This window comes from Limanda limanda, chromosome 8 (genome assembly GCF_963576545.1).
Source record: "Limanda limanda chromosome 8, fLimLim1.1, whole genome shotgun sequence".
Taxonomy (NCBI): Eukaryota; Metazoa; Chordata; class Actinopteri; order Pleuronectiformes; family Pleuronectidae; genus Limanda; species Limanda limanda.
Window position 1 is genome coordinate 28,417,734 of NC_083643.1, and position 19,790 is coordinate 28,437,523.

Consider the following 19,790-nt stretch of genomic DNA (forward strand, 5'->3'; position numbering starts at 1 on the left):
CAAGAATAGACTGACGACACTGGTGTACATACACACTCCTAATATTCTTTTAAATACCAATAAACGTCTGCATTGTTTTATTAAACGTATTGATATTGGCACATGGTAAATGGATTTGTATTTATATAGCGCTTTTCTAGTCTGATGACCACTCAAAGCGCTTTACAGTACAGTTTCACATTCACACAATGGGTGATATAAACATATAAAACATATCAGACCCCATAACCCTGAAATCTGTAATAAACCAGTTAGTGTATGTGCAGATAAAACCAAAGTAATCCTAAACCCACTGAGGAATTAGAATCTCGGAAAAAATGTTCTTCCAAAAACGATTTATTTAACACAATCAAATGATTCACTAAAGGCAACAAAACTTTAGTTGGATCATTCTGGGACTAACTCCCCTGCACAGGGTCTGGAAGAATCCATAAATTCCACAGACATGAATGTGACAGTGACATGTGATCATTACAAAGTTAGTGAGACGCCTTCAGTTGATGGTGAGCACATCACTCTGGATCTCATGGCTGAGCTGCGTCTGCAGGTCACTCAGTTTCTTCTTGAGGACGGCCAGTGCTGACATGACGATGGTCTCTGGCCGCAGAGAGCCGCATGACTCCACGTTGTAAAAGAATCTGTAAAGGAGAAAGCTGTGGATGAGTCTTGTTGCAGTTGAGACAATTGCATTTTGCTGCACTCCTACCAAGTTTATTATGTGCTATACCTGAAGTTGGGGTTGGACTGTGTGCTAAAAGTCAGAGGTTGACTGGGGGGGGACTTAATCTTAATCAAGTGGACTCAGCCAATCACTGATAGATGATAATCACCAAACCCCACTTCACATTTACAAGTGTAAAGAAAATTCTTTCCTCACCTTTCTGGTTTTCCATTAGGGTCAAAGGTAGCCTGAACCTCATCCTCCTCAATCTCTGAATATTCACTCTTTGGCCTAGAAATGAGAATGATGTCACATTAGTCAGGATATGTGCACAAACGTTTTGGGTTGGGAGAAGTTATTCTCTGGTGTAGAGCAGAGTAACGCACCACTCCTCAGGTCGTGGGAAGACTGTGTGCCGTAGTGCGTTGTCTGGGTCATACTCGAAGGACACCCCTGCTGTTGGGTTCCACTTGGCGTGCTCCTTACCAAAGCCTTTCTTTGCGTATGCCCTGAGTCGCAGCTCCTGACCTTTACGAAGCTTCACCAGCAAAATGTCTGTTGTGTCAGTGAATGACAACAGGAGGAAGCAGAGAGAGGACAGAGCAGATCAATGTTTAAAATGTGGCAAAGAGCTTAACTCATGATACTCCCTCAAGATGACTTTCAGCTCACCATATTGTTCGACATAGTCATTGGGATCATTGTCTCGACTCCTGGAAGTCACCTGGAAAGCCATGTTAAAGCCGTCAGCTCTTATCTTCTGCACACATGTTATAACTTATAAGAAAAGAGGACTCACCGGGATTACTCTGGGGTTGTTGGACAGAAGATCACGTGAGGTGACGTGGCGTGTCGCATCGTCTGTGCATCGAACGTCCAGTGTCAGCTCAACAGAACACTCTGGACAGAAATCATCACAGGTACAGTCCTGCATGAGGGACAGATACAGTAGGGAATTAGGTCTGCCCCTCAGTAAACACTTACCAGGAACTTTGGTATAAAAAAAGGTACCCAGCACTCTGGCAGTCAGTGGGGCAGTGTGCCTTCAGTCTGTGGCAATGTTGGAATTCTATTTCCTTTACTAAACTAAAGCAGCGGTCGGCAAGTTAAACCAGGTATGATGACTGTAAAAGTGTAGGTGTGTGGTGTTTTAGAGTCAGACTTGTGTTTCACTACCAGTAGAAAGTCCATTCTTAATGAACTTACATTTAAGGTTCACTGGGCTACCACATTAATGACAGATGCCAGTAAACTCACCCTAGAATACTGCAGCTTGTCCACAATGTCATCACTTGTGAGAGGTATGAGACCTGGCAACACAGGAAACATCAATTCAATATTCACATGAATATTGTAACACTAACAAATTATAGAATTACTGTCAAGTCACATTTGTGGCTCATCGCATTACACTGTACTTACCAACTCTGTGTGCTATGAACTCATCGTGCAGTACTGAGGAATTGGCATCGATCTGGATCCAATCTATTGCTGTAAAATAACATTAATGCAACTTGAAGTTATTCATTTAGAGTTTTTCTGACAATACTGGTTGGACAAAGTGTTGCAGACTACATTTCCCCTCCCATCACCTAAACCACTTTACAGCACTAAAGGCCAATTTATGCTTTTACGCATTTTGTAAAACGGACAGATAAGACCGCCCTATCCGTCGTGGAACTCCCTCTCCGAGCGCCTCGGAGAGCTTTTCGTACACATCTGATTTTTCTAACTCTCCGTCTTCAGTCGGAGAGTCGACGGACAGCTCTTGGGTGTGATTGGTCCGCGAACGACATAATTTCCCTACGACGTCATTTCCCTACCACGTCATTTCCGGACCTCAAACTTTTCTGTTTACTTCCCTGTAGCATCAAACCCATACACAACTACGATTCTACGATTAATGTGACGTGTGTGTGAAGCCAGCGGAGTTGTCCGGCTAACGGTGGCTCGTTAGAGCAATGACGGCATGTGTGCACGGTCACATACGGTTATAACAAGCTTTCAAAACGGCGCTAGCGGGCTAGCCACCATGCTAACTGCGGTGGTAACAGTGCAAGAACCCGCCGTCACGACTTTAATTCCACTTCTATCATGACACTGATAACTGGGCTTTTGTCAATACCAGTGTTTAATTACAAGTGGTATGTGTGGAAGAGAGCAAGATACTTTTTATTAAGACGACACTAATTTTGGCTTAAACATGGCTTTACTTACTTGTAACAAATATATATAAATTTACAGTAGGGACACGTTTCAATCGCTGCTCTACCACCACCTTGAGATGTTGTGGGATTAAGGTAGTGAAACATCAGTGAAAGGTGACTCCAGACTTGTGACCCTGCAGTCGGTACATGTGCATAAAAGTCCAGCAGTATTACATACTCCAGTATAACGCCTGAGCTTTACATACTACAGGTCAAAATGTGTCATGGGAATAAGACCTACATCAAAACGCATGAACATTTGTTCAATTTACATTTCCACCTTAATCAACTGACTGAACTATATATGGGCCAAAATGTTTTCTATAACTCATTCCCTCAGACTGAGTCATGATTAGCACCCCACACATATGTATTGTACAGCAACAGGCAAGTTTTTCTCACTCATTTATAATAGAGGCCAGGAGAAACGCTTCTCAGGAACATGGTTTGTATTTATGGTAACAGATGTGATGACCCATTTTATATGTAAAATGCCAAAGCCAAACTCTACTGCAGCATCTTTGGCTCTTATGTTGAAAAGTAAATCTAGCCAAACAAGAAGCTAGTTTACCTATAGTGGGAACCTCTGACATGAAGACACGACGGATGGAATTTGCCACCCTGAAAAGGAGAAAGTGCAGTGTGAACAGAACATGCATTGAACTGGGAACAATACAAAAAACTGGAGATTAACACAATTAACCTTTTATCCAAATCTGGTCTCCATCCAATACTAAGTATTTACATACTTGATATCAATTGTTAAAAGCTGCTTTTTGTGTTTTGGAGCCAAACTGGAGACATAAAGTGACAATTACCTGTGTTAAGTTACAACAACTGAACGCCTTCTCTGAATATTCAATGATTCAACCCCAAGCCCTCGTTAAATTTGACCTCAGCAGTTTCCCTGTCGTCTCCGGGTTTGCAGTCTCCGTGTCTCTCCATCCGCAGATTCTAGAGCTGCTCCTGAATCTGTTCCTGTCCCTTTCCCTCCCTCATATTTTTCTTCAAATCTTGAATCGATTGCCCCTTCTTTACTTTCTAGAGGTTACTGATTCAACTTTCCCCTCCCGCCACATCCCTTCATTCACTCTCGAAATGTAAAAAGGCTTCAGACTTGGGCTTCTTTATGTTTACTTTCTGAATAATAAAAGCACAAAATCTAAAGTACATATTATTGTCGTTATTTCACTTCGATTTGTCTGTGTGTGTCTATACATATTTTAAAGGCTGTTTTCTCAGATGGAGTTTACCTCTCATCCGCTGAGGCAGAAAACTCCACTTCAGTACCACTAACATACACGACTCTGTGGTTTTATTGAATATGTTTCTAAAGATTGGTTCGTTCATATTTCATTCACACCTTTAATGAAAACATTTCACGCCGTGAAACATGGAGGAAATATTCATTCATGGCTGTAACGATTTGCGTGATTGGTGGAGAGATCCAAGAAGAGAGATGCAGAGCTCAAACGATCACGTATTCCAGCCTTAAAGGATGTTCAGATGTCTGTTCTGCAGATGTTGGTAGATCATAGACCTCACACATTTCGCTGAGAGAAGTAAGAGCGAATCTATTCAACATGTGGAGCCGCAGCTGCAGTGTTTTGGTTCTGAGGACAGCAATGGCCGCTCTCTGCCGCGCACAGCTTCAGTGAATAGACCAGTAAACGGATACTTACGCTAAGTCGGTGTTTTCAATGACGAACTTGACATTTTCGTCTGAGAGGTCAGTGATTTTCACCGTCGGTTGGTTCGCATACGGCATCGTTACAGTCACACACCTGGAGAACTAAGGTTGAGACCTTTTTATAAACAGTCTGTAGTTGAGACTCCTTCACAAGATCCACTTCCTCCACAGGAAGTATTTACTGCCCGCTGATTGGCCAGGAAATGTCAAGCTGGTTAGTGATTGGTCTCTCCCTCGGGCAGGGGGTGTGGGTCTTTATTTCCTATCCGGGTCATCGGTGACTGAAAATACACTTTCAAAAATATGAAAATATCTCTTAATGGCCAGTACGAACATGAGGAATGAGCACAGGAAGCAAAAATGCTTCAGTGTACATATGTGTCGCTGACCACTTCTGTTTCATTAACACAGTACCATAAGAGCATATATTCTCCTGGTTTCACTCTTTCAAACTGTATAAAAAACAACAAGCAAAACATCTTACTGGTTTAAAAGCTAGGTGGTTAACAGCAAAGAACAGAGATGCCTGATTGTAATATCTGTCTGTCTGGTGTTTGATCCACTCCTGTTTTGTCTTGACATCAACAATAATATCTCCAGGAAATGTAATCATGGTCTCCAGCGGATGAATCTTGCTCACTTTATGCTCCCCTGATGATTTTTCTAGCACCAATGTTTTTCTGGTTCATGTTTACTATTGGATTGCACACTTGGATAACATTAATGTCTTTACATTTTGTCTGTTTTGTGGCCTTGTTGACATGCATCCTAAAAATGTTAGTGTATCTAAAATCAGTAACCATGACATTTCTGCCTGTCTCAACTCAGTGCTAATTATCATCATCATCCTAATCTTCTCAAGTACGGTGATAAAAATTGTAATAATTATTATTGCTGTTTTACATTAGCATGTTAGCATGATAATTATGAACATTTTAGCATCCTGATTTCAGAATTTAACCACACAGTACTGCTGGAATTTTCTTGTTAGATAATGCTAGGCATGGGGACATCTCCACAATATGAGAGACCTTGAAACAATACTTTCCTTTAAAATGATGTTAGTAATACAGTAGACAGAACAAGCAGGAACAAGTCCCTTACATGTATCGATCAGTCAAGGGAAGCATAAAGTGAACAAGAACACATGGGAAGCAAACACAATACAAATTACAATTTCAATAGGGCCTCACCTGTCAGGTCAGTGCTCGGGACCTAATAATAATAATAACTGGAAAGTACCAACTATAAAATACAATTTCTAAAATTTATAGGGCTGCAAAGCCAGCACTGGGCGGGCCCGAGCACTCTGATCATGACTCTGATCATGAGACAGAAGTTTGGTGATGATAGGACAATGCACGGTGGAGTTATGACAACATCGTCTCCTTTGGCGAAGGATGAACCTTCGCCGTTGACACGGTTTGAGGAAATGTCCCAGTTCTGAGAGAGAAAGAGCCGTGACCTTTGCAAGACATAAAGTTTCCTTTGATCTAGGAAGACTGACACTGCAGGAGTGGAGTACAGCATCAAAGGATTCATGGTCCATGTATGTTCGCGTTACAGAACATCGTGTTTTATTGGCATGTAATCAAACTTTGGCGCCACGCCACGGTCACACCGTGTGACGAAAAATCGATCTGTGAATAACTTTTAATCTCCGTCTTGTTGCGATGACACTCATCTCAATTTGAAGTCGGTCTGATGAAAGCCCTGGGACAAGTACATCAAACTAAAAATGTGAAATAGCAGGCTTCCTGTGGCGTTTTTCCAATTGCACCTAAGACTTTTTTGTTTGACTGGTCATGATTCACCTGTATATAGATTTTTGTGAAGATCGGTCAATGTTAACAAGAACACGTTTCGGGGGTCTCAGGGGGCACCATTTCGTTGAGCCATTTTGCGACGCCCATTGAAAATTCCTCCAGAATTTTGGTAAGAATTTGAGCATGTTAAAGCCCTCAAAAAGCCAATTCACTTGCCTGAATAATAATAATAATCCTTACAATTTCAATAGGGCCTCACATGTCAGTGCCTGTCAGTGCTCGGGCCTAATAATAATTATAATAATTAAAGGAGTAGGCAGTGGAGAAAAAAAGACGATTACATTGTGTTAAGAATTACATACTCTTCTTTTAGTCTTAATTCATTAGGCAGACTTTCGTCACGGGAAAAAGGCATTTTCGCCTAAAGCACCAATTTTAAACATAAAAATAAAAACTACAAATAAAAAGAAATAATAACATTTCTAGGGCTGCAAAGCAGCACTGGGTGGGCCCAAGCACATGCATTTTGAAGAGTTGCATGCTTTTTGCCTGAAAAAAATAAATAATGACTGAGGAAATATTGACACATAGAGCTGTTCTGGCTTGGACTCTGATCGTGAGACAGAAGTTTGGTGGTGAAAGGACAATGCACAGTGGAGTTATGACAACATCGTCTCCTTTGGCAAAGGATAAACCTTCACCGTACCTCAATGTTTGCACGGTTTGAGGAAATGTCCCAATTCTGAGAGGGAGAGAGATGTGACCTTTGCAAGACATAAATATTCTTTGATCTTTGACCACTGTCACTGCAGGAGTGGAGTTTGTTTGTTTACGGCTCAGCATCAAAGGATTCATGGTAAATGGTAAATGGATTTGTATTTATATAGCGCTTTTCTAGTCTGATGAAGACCACTCAAAGCGCTTTACAGTACAGTTTCACATTCACCCATTCATACACGCATTCATACAGTGCATCTATTTGCAGCACTTAGTTATTCTATGGGGGGCCATTCAGGGTTCAGCATCTTGCCCAAGGACACTTCGGCATGCAGATGGTTCAGACTGGGGATCGAACCGCTGACCTTCAGGTTGGAGGACGACCACTCTACCCCTCAGCCACAGCCGCCCCATACATGGTCCATGTATGTCCGCGTTACAGAACATCGTGTTTTACGATGTGTTTTGACACTCATCTCAATTTGTGGTTGATTCGATGAAAGCCCTGGTACAAGTACATCAAAGTAAAAATGTGGAATATGGCCAAAATGGCCACTAAATGCAAATAGCAGGCTTCCTGTTGTGTTTTTCCAATTGCACCTAAAGACTTTTTTGTTTGTCTGGTGATGATACACCTGTATATCGATTTTTGTGAAGACCGGTCAATGTGAACACGTTCCAGGGGTCTCGGGGGACACTGTTGAGCCATTTTGTGATGCCCATTGAAAATTCCTTCAGAATACGTAAATTTTCCCCACTTTCTAACTTTCTGCAAATTTTGGTAAGAATTTGAGCATGGTAAAGCCCTCAAAAAGCGAATTAATTTGCCTGAATAATAATAATAATAATTAAAGCCTTCAAAAAGCCAATTCATTTGCCTGAATAATAATAATAATAATAATCCTTACAATTTCAATAGGGCCTCACCTGTCAGGTCAGTGCTTGGGCCCTAATAAAAGCACGCAATCCTCATTTTGAAAATCTAAAGCTTTGTTTGTCTAGATAAGATTTTCCCGTGTCCAATTTAAAGTCAAATTATTCTGATTATGTATTCATTGATTTATGTTTAAATAATCCTAGTGAAATGTTTACAATAGTGACTTTAAACAGCAAAACATTACTCCGGGATTTGTTTGCTCAAATTCAACCCTCAGTGATTTTATTTTAATCAAATAATTAATTAAAAGACACACAAATGTTAAATATACAATAATAAACTACTTTATTGAAGTCTCAATTGATCCAACAGCAACGTGACAGATCCGTGTCTTTTTATACAAACAGAAAAAAAGATCTGAGCAGTATAACAACATGTTGGGCAGTGATAGAAACCCGGACCAATCCACTGGTCCTGCAGGTGAACAGAGGGAGCAATGTAGTATGGCCTGTGTCAAATGAGAACTTCGTCTTACTCAGGAGTCCTAATCCAAAACCCTCACAGTCGTTTCATACAGGCAATCAGAAATAAAGGCAAAAAGAGGATGAATTGATCTGCATCTTATGACACCGTGGACGCTCTGTCAGGATCAGTGGTAAATGTTTTCACATCACCGCCTCTGGTTCATTCCTGTCAGGTTCTTCAACTGTAAAACACAAGAAACGAGCAACATCTTTTTTTTAACATTTTTTATATTTTTAAACAGCTCGAAACTTTGTGAAATGCAGAGTCACTGGTTGTATAAACCAGTATAAATCTTCATGCATGATTCAGATACTAGTATCATGAGGAAATGTTTTAAATTCAGAGCACAGATTCTTGATCACTGCGGCAATACTCACGGTTACAGCAGCTCCCATTAGCCCCTGCACAACTGCTTCCCCAGTCGACTGTACCTAGAGAACAAAGTAGAACACACAAAGACAGTTCAGCAGTCCTTCTATGCTCCACTCCTTTCATCCTGAACGTGTGTGTCAAAGCATCTTTATTTGTATCCATATTCAGGACAACAGAGTTTGTTCATGAGGAGAATGACATTTCATCTTAAGACACTCTGAGTCTGAGGTCAGTTTTGTAATTAGTCCACTGAAGGGTTTAGTTGGAGCTGGTGTTTCTACTTATCAAGGGTGCACTCTACCTGTTTGGCAGTGCTGGCCATGTTGACTACATCCTGAATGCGGTTGTCAAGGAAGTTCCAGGTTTCCTGGAAGTCTTGAGAGGAATCCTGGACCATCACTAGCTCTGTGGTGTTGTAGATGCCTGTCAGTGCTGCCCGTTTGGTGTACCAGTTCATCTACATGAGACGTGTGGAACACAAAGTACACAACGTACGCATAAAAAAAAAGGCCTTCACAATGCTCCAACAATAAAACCGCTGTCAAACAACAAAGTAAAACTTGTACATTGGCACTCTACAACATTTTACGTTACGAATTCTAACTACAGATCTGACTACACTCGCAGAAGAAAGTCATATATCGTTTTGTAATTCATGCAACTAAGTGCATTACCTTCCAGATGTACAACCTACAGTAAGTAATGTTCTCTATTGACTTTAAATTTTCTCTCATATGATTTGTGATTCTGCACCATTTATTTTTATACTATTAGGAACTGTGTCTCAAGTTGACTATATATACAGATTAGTTATGCATGGATTGCAGGTATACCCGCGGACGTGGGGTCGATGGGGTGGGTAGGTCGTAAAAAAGTAACATTTCTGATTAATAGCGGATGGGTTCAGGTGGGTGAAATAGGCATCATACATAAATAATATGTAAAATATGAATTACACTCTCTAAAATGTAAACGACAAACAAAGAGAATTGTGTGCATTCCTGTGCATCAATTGAGGTCAGACACAATCTAACTAAGAGTCAATGAAAACATAGGGCCCCGTTTTTTGCACCAAGGCGCAAAATGCAGTTAAATCTCCAGTGTGCAGGGAGCGTGTCTGTGCGCATTCGGTCCCTGGTGACAGGACGCACCTGGCGTATCTGAAAACAGGGAGCGAGTGATTGAGATGTACTGGGTTGTTAGCAGGGGGATAACTCAGATTTCACATATCTGCTGGGGAAGCTTGTGTTTGAGAGTAAAACTCTGGTTTCACCTCCACAGGCGAATATGGACCCACATGGAAGAAATAAATAAAAAGGAAGAAAGAGATCGTGGTTTTACATCATTGTTTCCAATAGTTTCTGTTTCGTGTGTTCGCAAACTCTGGAGTAGTGTAGACGGCAGGTGTGAACATAAAAAAGTGACGTGTGTTAAAACTAAAATACAAATTCCATTAAATGTTATTTGAATAGTGCCAAATCATAATATACATTATCTCAAGGCACATTAGTGTGGACATAGCCAAAGAGAGCTAGTGAGGGGAGTGGGAGTAACCTGGAGAGTGGCAGGCCGGATATTGTGGGGATGGTGATGAAAAGGGGACAGGAAGGTATGAGCGGAAGAAGGAGGGGATCGAGGGTGATAGGATCCACTCACGTCTGTGGATCGGTCTCCAGCATAGTACCAGATGTCATCTACCAGGGTGGAGAGGTGCTTCAGACTGTCTGGGATGTTGTGAGGAAGGAGCAGGATACTCATCGCCTGAGGACGCACACACAAGGATGAGGATCAAATGTAGTTTCTGCTTTAGTCCTAAAAGCATCTCATCATTATGCACACATTACCTGTGGCCATGTTTCAATGTAAGGGATGTGCATCCTTAGTCTGGTCTCCACAGCATCTCTTAGAAAGTCAGCAGTCTTCTTTGCTCTGAAACACAGATGAAATCTGCAATTTTCTATTTGGAAATCAACTGTACTAGTTACAAAAAAACAATGTAAATGAGCACTTCAGGGAGATGTGTTGCAGGAAAAGCGAAGAATGCTTTGCATGAAAATCAAGAAAACTGAATGATAGTCATAAAATCTGTCATCTATTCCATTATTCTGCACTTTGATTATTCTTGCTCAACAAGTCTGTCAAAATTCCCCATCCAATTGAATGTCAGGTGTAGTGTTGACAAATTAAATTGTCCCACCCTTGTGTGATGGCTGACTGTGTAAATAATGCCATACAGAGTGAGAGTGCATGAACCAAGGGTAAAGTAAACGCCTGTACAAGACTCTTATGCTGCTTCCAGACATGCACTGAACTCCTGAGGTGTGTATAAAGTCTGCAGAAACTCTGGAAGAGCTGATCTGAGACCACAGCAGGAGATCCTCCGCAGGACTCACCACAAGCAACTGGGAGGTTTTGATCATGGTTCTAACACGCGTCAGATGCAAAACTGAAAAGAAAAACCAAAGTGTGTGTGGTATACTTACTCGGCATGGCCAAGCTGGACCTGCTTGTGTTGCTCAGCCAGGATCTCTGTCAGCTGAGAGTTGCATTGGGCGATGAAATGTAGAACCAAGTCTCCAGATCCGTTGTGGAACATTCCAGTGGAGGCTGAGGACAGGCCAAGTGTCTGGTGACGACGTACATCAACAAACACAAACACACACACACACACACAAAGCGAAATCTCCATTAACTGCCTTGCTGATCCCTGGTTGGACTGGGGAAGATGTGGTTAATGGTTATGTTTAAACCATTGACATCACTCTACACGATAAGGCTCCATTATGTTTATACGTTTTCTTCATAAAGTCATTCTTGGATGCTACATTCACGTCCAATCAGATAATGTGAAACAACAGCACATCTTTCATCCAGTGTGCAGCACTGCTGGACTGAAGGGTGCACCAGCTCACCTCCGCACCAGATGCAATGGCTTCCATTGACCAGCCGTGCAGCGGGACGAACTCCAGAGCAGCCGTCAGGATTCGAGCTTGAAGCTGATCTTCTGTTTCGTACTCTTCACCCTGCTCTCCGCTCTGGTCCTGGTAACTTAACACACACACACACACACACACATTTGTTATCAGAAAGCAAGAAAACTGAAATACACTGAAATTCAGACACTTGTAGGTAATGTCAGTAGACCGCACACAACAAATATCCTGCCAGCTGAAGGCGTGTTCCTGCTGACCTGGTGTTTGACCTGGAAGCCTCCTCTGCTTCTGGCTCAGCTGCAGAACCTTCCTGTGAGGCTGCTGTTGGGTCCTGTTCAGATGAGTGAGCCTGGTAGTGCTCATGGTAGGTTGTGGATGAGGGGGCTGGAGGTCTGTCAGATTTGGATTCATCCTGAAGCCTCAGCAATGAGCTCTGGAAGCCTCGTCTCAGGCTGCTGCACTGGAGGTGTGTTGCTGGAGGTATAGCCACCGCTGGAGAGGGAGGAATATTTTGTTTAGCTTCTCAGAATTTGAATCAGAGAGAACCAAACTCCATTGTGAAATTTGGTATTCAGAACTCAAAACAACCTGTATGTAGAGTGTAGACCAAATAATACAAGATTTTCCCAAGTACAGTGACCAGATAGAAATAGATTTGTCTCCTCGAATCTCAATTGAACTACCATAACCTTGTTTTTCCACTCAGAGCTGAAGATACCACTCAGACCTTTTCTACTGATAGTTTAGACATATCTTCTTTGATCCATTTCTGAGGTTTGAAAAAAGCCTTGTCCTTGCTGCTCTTTGCAGATCTCTCCACAGGAGTTTGGTTGGATTTGGATTGAGTTAGTGACTGATTCAAGTTTAAACTGCTGATGCAACAGTAAATGTGAATCAGGTTCTTTTACCAGCACTTACTGTGCAGCCATGTGACTCAAGTGTCTTAATTACTTTGTGTGGAGTGTGTACAGCAACATAAAGGTCCTTTGCAACAACCTTTATTGTGCATCGCTTCACAATTGTTGAATGATTCTTGTATTCCAGGTGCCCCAACAGCCCCACGCAACAATCTCCACAATCAGTTATCTACTCCAGCTTCAGGCATTCATAACAAAACTTCTACCATATATAAGGCTAATGTGTGTAATTACTGATACTGTGTGCAGATTTAGTATTGGGACCGTTTGACAATCGTATCAATTTAGCAGACTTCAGAATGTTCACAGTACAAACTAGATAGGAGTCTGTCACCTGCCTGAAAACAAGGGATTTATTTAAACGTGTAAAGTGGCCACTGATAATAGTGGTGTACATTTGCTTTATATGCGCCATGAGACTAGATTCAGATTTCTACCAATTGATATGTTTCACCGCAAATCAAAATAAGGTGTAGCTGTGCTCCGGATCAACACTTTGACAGCTTGCATAACCACAGAGAAAACGCCCCCCAGCTGCAGGAACGTGTTTACCATGTAACGCATGTCTTAAGATTGAGGTCAACAACCCCGCTGAAGCAACAACACCGATAGATGATAACACCCCTCCACCTGACATGCAGTGTTATTAAAGCCACAGGCTATATCATGTTGTCCTTCATGATCACCTTCTGGGACAAGTGACATTGGCAGGGACAGCTAACTCGTTAGGGACAGCGAGCTCGTTTCAACAGCATGCAAGCAGAGAGACAGAGCACCGACAGGAGTCAACATAAGGCTACGGAGAGCCAGCGGCCCGGCCTTACCGCCTCCCAGCCCCCGCAGTGCTCTTCCAACCCGCACAGCTCTCAGCAGCGCCGCCATGTCGAGCTGCACTACCGCCGCTTCAGCTGCGTCACTTCTGTGCGACTCACTGACAAACGCACTTTGCGCACAGCGATCAAGCTGATAAGACTGAGACCGGAAATACTGAGGTCAAACCAGCCCCCACTCATTTCGCGGTGCCCACTTTCTCCAAGCATTACGTTACAGGCGTGTAAGGGCATTGTGGTACGAGCACGTTAGAGTGATTTCAAAATAAAAGTCGACATTGATGTCATTATGAAAGATGTCAGGAAATGACAGGAAGATGTCATTATGATGCCAGAAGTTCTGTTCTGTTCAACCTCAATACCTCTGTACAGGAAAATCATTTTGAACGAGAAAAATACAAAAAAAATTATTATGTAGCAATAATAACATAATATAATTGCAGGCATTAATAACAATATCGAAAATTCGATGATGTATCTTAGGCTCATGTTGTTTTTAGTTGTCTTTCATAAAGAACCAATACGTGTTCTCACCCTTGCACTTTCTTCGCCATTTTGTAAAGTATGTTGTCATTGATCAACACACACGCACCTTTCAATTGGTAACGTGCACACTGCTACGCCCCAGGATTCTGAGCACGTGAGTAAAGCCTGCCCTGTTATATTCTTAGCACAAGACTATAAGGGCCTGACATTTTAAAAGAGAGACTGCGAGGTGGTGAAGTGAAGTTAGTCTGTGGAGCAGGTAGTTTCTCAATGACTCAGTTTGTTGCTTAAATTTCAGTGGTACTTGTACGTGGTTATGAGAAATTATGACATATTAAATTATATTTTCCCTGAAATAGTTTCACAGGCAGTCCCAACCTTTTGTCATTAATGTTATTTATCGTTTGTAATTATGTCATTTTCAAGTAATTTTTTGATTTCAGTATTTAATTAATTCAATTAATATATATTAATGAGGACCGAGTCAATTCATGTGACGACCCATTAAGCCAACAGGAGGTTCGCCTTTATTTTGAAACGTAATGCTTAAAAGAAATGCGCACCATCAAATGAGCGCATTTCGGATATGACGAGGTTGTATCCTTCAAACTAAAACGCTTCATATATTATTCGAGGTTGAATATATAAGAAAACAGTAGATATTCGGGCTACTTTATTTTTTCATGTCAAAACTCATTCACATTTTTCATATACATCTTATGGCGTGCTCATTGGGTGTTTGACTCACCAAAAAACATAAACAAATATTTTATTTAAAAAATTCAAACCGGAAAAGCTGTTTAGATAAGAACACTTGACAATTGACTGCCACCGTTGCAGCAGGTAGGTTAGTGACCGTGTAATGGTGAAAATGTGTTTTATTGAGCGTATAAAACGGGTTCATTCCACTGGCTGTGGCGTACGGAAGTCTCGCTGTCCACAGTGGTGTCGTTAACTTGATTAGCACCGGTCTCCTGCGTCATGCTGTTTGTTTCATGTAACACAGCTAACCTTCCTTTATCACCAGTGTCACCACTAAACTAGTTGTGTTAACTACCAGTGTAGCAGTTAACCCAGCTAGGTGAACTCACATCTGACGTAACGGGACGTACAAACTGTTTGAACCTTTGAGACCTGTCCAATATTTCACATTACACCAACCCTGTATTCGTTATCGTGGGCCAGCTGCTAGCGGTGCAGTATTTAGGCTAAATAGTTCACGTTGTTAAGGTCTTATCTATCAGACTGTTCTCTGGATACTTCCTGGTCCAAACACCGTGGTGTACATGATCCATGTGTTTAGGTTGGAAGGTTTCTCGTGGCCTCATTGGGTCACATCGGGGACAGACACGTGACCTCAGTTATACACGATCAGACAGAGAAGCAGGAGTCTGGTTCTCATTTACTGTATGTTCACTGATAATAAACGAGTGTGAGTTTCCCTTTGTGAACTACGAGACTATGAATCAGTCCTCACTCAGACGTTCATCACTAAAGTGGTTCTGACCTGAAGTGATCCCTGCTGCTGCAAGTTGTCAAACGCCAAGATGAAACCAGCAATTCTACCATTTACTCTCCCACTACAGTTTTAGAACCGTTATATAGATAATGTCTGGTTGTATGTTCTTTGTTAGAATGTGATGATGGAGACTACAGAGGAACTGAGAGAAGCTTGACTTTCTTTCAGGACATCATGGCAGATCTTGGCGTCAGAGCAGGAGACACTGTGCTGTTTGTTTGGGCCCAGCCCTCAGCACCTGCAGCCCTGAAACAATATGCAGAGGAGCTGGGTGCTGCTGTTGGTGCACATGGAAGAGTGTCAGTGGAGAACATGGAAAGACTGTTGCTATGTGAGTGACAATCAATTACACTGTGCCTTTATTAAGAAACACACACACTTTATTAATCTGATTCTTAAAATACTACTGCTACTGAGTGTTTTATCTCAACAAATGTTGATGTTAGGACTCATATTGTACTTAAAGCTGTGGTGTATATATGTACCCCTATTATACACACTTAGACAGGATGCCATGAGTCCATGTGAGGAGTAAACATGTCTCTGGTCCCCTCCCCTCAGCCTCCCATTCTGCGTCCACCTTCGACTGGGTGCTCTCCAGCCTGTTGGCCGACAGCTCCTCCGTCCACAGCTTAGAGACTCTGGCTGAGATGGCCCGATTGCTCAAACCTGGTGGGAAGATAGTTCTGGATGAAGCAATTACTGGTGAGAAAAAAAGTTTTGTTCTGTATTTTGTACTCAGTAAGTGCAAATATCATTTTGAATTGCAGGGTAGTTAAAAGACAAGACAACGACTGTGTCAGAGTCCGAGGGATTCTTCAGCCTAAAGTCAAAGTCGATTTAAAAGTTTTGTTGTCATTGTGTGTGAGTGTGCTGGACTCATTTCTCTCTCTGCTGAAGGAGCTGAGACACAGAGTGTGAGGACTGCTGACAAGCTGACATCAGCTCTGAAGTTGTCGGGCTTCATGTCTGTGACAGAGGTGAGTAAGAGAGGATCCAGCACAGAGCTGCAGGATGAAATCTGATCACACACACTGTTGTACATTGTTTGCACGAGAAAGAATTGTTGCACTAACAAAACCACAATGTGCAGTCTAGGAAAGAATCCCAGGAATATATAGCTGGGGTTGACCCAATCAAATAATAATTATCATATTGTTATCTCCTTTTTGACCTGGTGACCCTCTTGACTTCTCTTCTTCTAGGTCAGTAAAGCAGAATTGAGTCAAGAGGCTTTGAGCTCGCTCAGGACGGTCACCAGTTACCAAGGAAACACGCTGTCTAGACTCCGCATATCTGCCTCCAAACCCAGCTATGAGGTTGGATCATCCAGCCAGATTAAACTGTCATTCGGGAAAAAAACACCCAAGCCAGGTGGGTTTCTTATCCTTTTTTCATTTCCTTCTGAGTGTATATTCAAACTCACAGAGGTCACTGCAGGCAGTGGAAAAATCGTTCATCTGTCTGTCACATGTGTTGCCTCTGAAACCACTGGTTGGAATTTGGAAAAGTAATTTTTCTCATGTTGGTTTAAAGTGCTTTAACTCAGCAAAGGTAAAGAAAACCATGGAAACCAGTCATATGTCACACACTGCTTCATGTAAGTTGAATGTAATGACACTGGTGCTTGAATGGCTTTCCCATTGGTTGTAGTAGAGAATTGGAAATATCAGTGAATTACAATTAGATGTCATCAATAACTAAATGTTTCTCAGTAGTTAGTAGTTCAGGCTTTGTACACATATATTTAATGTCCTTTTTTCAAGTAGTAAACGTATTAAGGTTTATTGATTTGAAGGGTTTTAAAATATAGAGCAAGGGACTCAACTAATGTTAAGCTTCTTCATTTTCTTTTTTTTGTTTTCAGTCACTAGACCATTATGTGTCAGCTATGTTTCTTATGATATAATATTTCTCCTCAGATACTCGACCATTAATGAAAATAATCCATCAATTCATTGACCTTCAGTTATGCTAGAAGGTGTTTATTCTAATCAGTGCTGCAAATAGCCTTATCTTTCTGATGTTCTCCATTACACGTGACATCTATTGCACTTCTGTCCGTCCTGGGAGAGGGATCCCTCACATTTGTCTCTCTGAGGTTTCCACCTTCTTTCTTTTTTTTTGCTGATGTCTGCGGTTGCAGCAGAGAAACCTGCTCTGGATCCCAACACTGTCAAGATGTGGACACTGTCAGCCAATGACATGAATGACGATGATGTGGTGAGTTATTGTTGATTTGTGGAATTTGTACATTTTGGCTATGTGGGGTTTACATTGACATACAGACATGTCAGATATCATGTTAGGGCTCTCGTCTTCCTGTGTTCATTGATTGTCTCTTCTGTTGTCTTTCTGTAGGACATGTTAGACTCTGATGCTCTGCTGGACGAAGATGACTTGAAGAAACCGGATCCAGCTTCCCTTCGGGCCCCCAGCTGTGGAGAAGGAGCTGAAAAGAAGAAGAAAGCCTGCAAAAACTGGTGAGGTCAAAACTGGTGTTTTAAACCTTAGACAAAAGCTTGTAACTGCAGCAGAAGCAGCTTGGCTTATTGTTCATTCACCTTTGCTTTCAAAAGGACCGACCTGACACCTTCTGTGATTTATGTTCATGTGTAGCACGTGTGGTCTTGCTGAAGAGTTGGATCAGGAGAGTAAAGGACAACAAAAGACAGACCTCCCAAAGTCTGCCTGTGGAAGTGTGAGTACATCTATTATGCCTCTGATCCAGCCAAATGTTTTCAGATTGTCTCTCTTTCCTCTTCTCCTGATGAGATATCTCAGTTACTCAGAGAGGCAATGTTGTCAAAACTCTTAGAACGTTCACTTGGACAGGTCAACTGTTAAGATTCGGTGGTCAAAGGTCACTGCGACCTCACAAGACACATTTTGACCATAACTCAATCATACACAAAGTAGGATGAAATACACTCGCTCCAATTATGAGCCTGGACCCAAACTTCTCTGGTTGGAGGCCTTCACCTACGGCCACTGTGATGTTAACCATACTTACTTGTTAACACTGTGAAGAGATAAGGATTTGAATGGTGTCCATCATGTGTTTGTGGCAGTGTTACCTTGGTGATGCGTTCCGATGTGCCAGCTGTCCGTACATGGGGATGCCAGCGTTCAAGCCCGGACAGAAGATCGTATTGGACAACACTTCGCTGACGGACGCTTGATACCGCAGAGTTCACACCTTTATCCCATATGCTTCATACCATCACATTCCCTATCGTTCCCTCCATCCTGAGATGGCCCTGAAGAAAACACTGGCTCTGCAACAGGGACTTGTGTAAAAACGTCCTCTTCTTTGGACATCACTTCTGATCCTTGTCTGTCTTGAGCTCAGTGGGCAGGCTTCTGTTTGATGTGATAAGTTTCAAATTACAATCCATATCCATCCAGTGTTGATCGCCATACTGTTTGTTATATCACAACAGTGGCAACAGGAAGTAGCTTCTCAAAGAATGTCTTAGTTTGAGTTGGCTTTGCAGCTTTGACAGTGTGAAAACTGAAATCACCTGGAACGTTTAAATGCACTGAATAGTTCTGTTCATTTGCATCTGATGATTGATGTAGTAATAGTATACACAACTATAGAGAATATAAAACTTGTTCACCAAAACAATTGATGCATAGAGATACAGATGTACTTCAAGCTTATTTGTGTATATAAAGGCAAACAGTTTGGCAATAAGATATGCTGTTTTATTTCATATAAACACCACATACTAAAGGCAGCCTTGTTTTTATAACATCCCGAACCAGGCACATTACACGAGCAGAGGAACAGCTTCTCTTGCTGTGGGAGTTTGCTCACTGACATGTTACAACTACCGCAGCAGCAGTGATTTGTCCTCTGTCATGAAGGTTAAAATCAGCTGTATCCTTAAGAAGGATGCATTAAGCAGTGTTGTGCTTTTTTTTTACCCTCCACTCTTATGTAAATTATACAAATATCTAGTTCTACAGCACCATCAAATGCAGCCTCCTGAATGACAGGTTGAAAAACATTTGAACCTTCATGATTGGTTTGATTTACTGTAGAACTGTGGACTGTACTAGTTTTAACATGAAGTAAATTACATACTGAGTGTATATCAGCACATTAGTTCATCACTGTTGGGACAAAAGTGACATGTGAATGAACTGTGAACAGTATCATTAGCCAAATCCAGTTAAAGGGACTCTTACCTTTGTTGCATTTGAGAATTACAGCACATTCAAATCATCCCGCCTTCCTCCAATGCCCCACCCCCTCGTTCCCATCCGCGGTGTTTTTTTGAA

General features: G+C 41.8%; 3 protein-coding genes across 3 annotated transcripts; 1 reads left to right on the forward strand and 2 right to left on the reverse strand.

Annotated features, from left to right (window-relative positions):
• Positions 1-318: 318 nt before the first annotated feature.
• On the reverse strand, positions 319-4,731 carry polr2c (RNA polymerase II subunit C). Its single transcript, XM_061076283.1, has 9 exons — positions 4,551-4,731; positions 3,440-3,489; positions 2,084-2,152; positions 1,919-1,971; positions 1,461-1,589; positions 1,334-1,385; positions 1,048-1,216; positions 878-952; positions 319-638 (listed from the first exon to the last, which is right to left on the reverse strand). The coding sequence occupies exons 1-9, from the start codon at positions 4,634-4,636 to the stop codon at positions 494-496; spliced, it is 828 nt and encodes a 275-aa protein (XP_060932266.1). The 5' UTR covers positions 4,637-4,731; the 3' UTR covers positions 319-493.
• Positions 4,732-8,239: 3,508 nt separating this feature from the next.
• On the reverse strand, positions 8,240-13,624 carry coq9 (coenzyme Q9 homolog (S. cerevisiae)). The gene is made up of 9 exons (XM_061076107.1): positions 13,490-13,624; positions 12,006-12,240; positions 11,728-11,863; positions 11,299-11,441; positions 10,660-10,744; positions 10,472-10,576; positions 9,117-9,272; positions 8,821-8,874; positions 8,240-8,624 (listed from the first exon to the last, which is right to left on the reverse strand). The coding sequence occupies exons 1-9, from the start codon at positions 13,545-13,547 to the stop codon at positions 8,589-8,591; spliced, it is 1,008 nt and encodes a 335-aa protein (XP_060932090.1). The 5' UTR covers positions 13,548-13,624; the 3' UTR covers positions 8,240-8,588.
• A 1,152-nt stretch (positions 13,625-14,776) lies between these two features.
• ciapin1 (cytokine induced apoptosis inhibitor 1) lies at positions 14,777-19,200 on the forward strand. Its single transcript, XM_061076702.1, has 9 exons — positions 14,777-14,824; positions 15,669-15,831; positions 16,062-16,205; positions 16,401-16,480; positions 16,706-16,874; positions 17,647-17,723; positions 17,862-17,983; positions 18,120-18,201; positions 18,572-19,200. The coding sequence occupies exons 2-9, from the start codon at positions 15,675-15,677 to the stop codon at positions 18,680-18,682; spliced, it is 942 nt and encodes a 313-aa protein (XP_060932685.1). The 5' UTR covers positions 14,777-14,824; positions 15,669-15,674; the 3' UTR covers positions 18,683-19,200.
• The last annotated feature ends 590 nt before the right edge of the window (positions 19,201-19,790 follow it).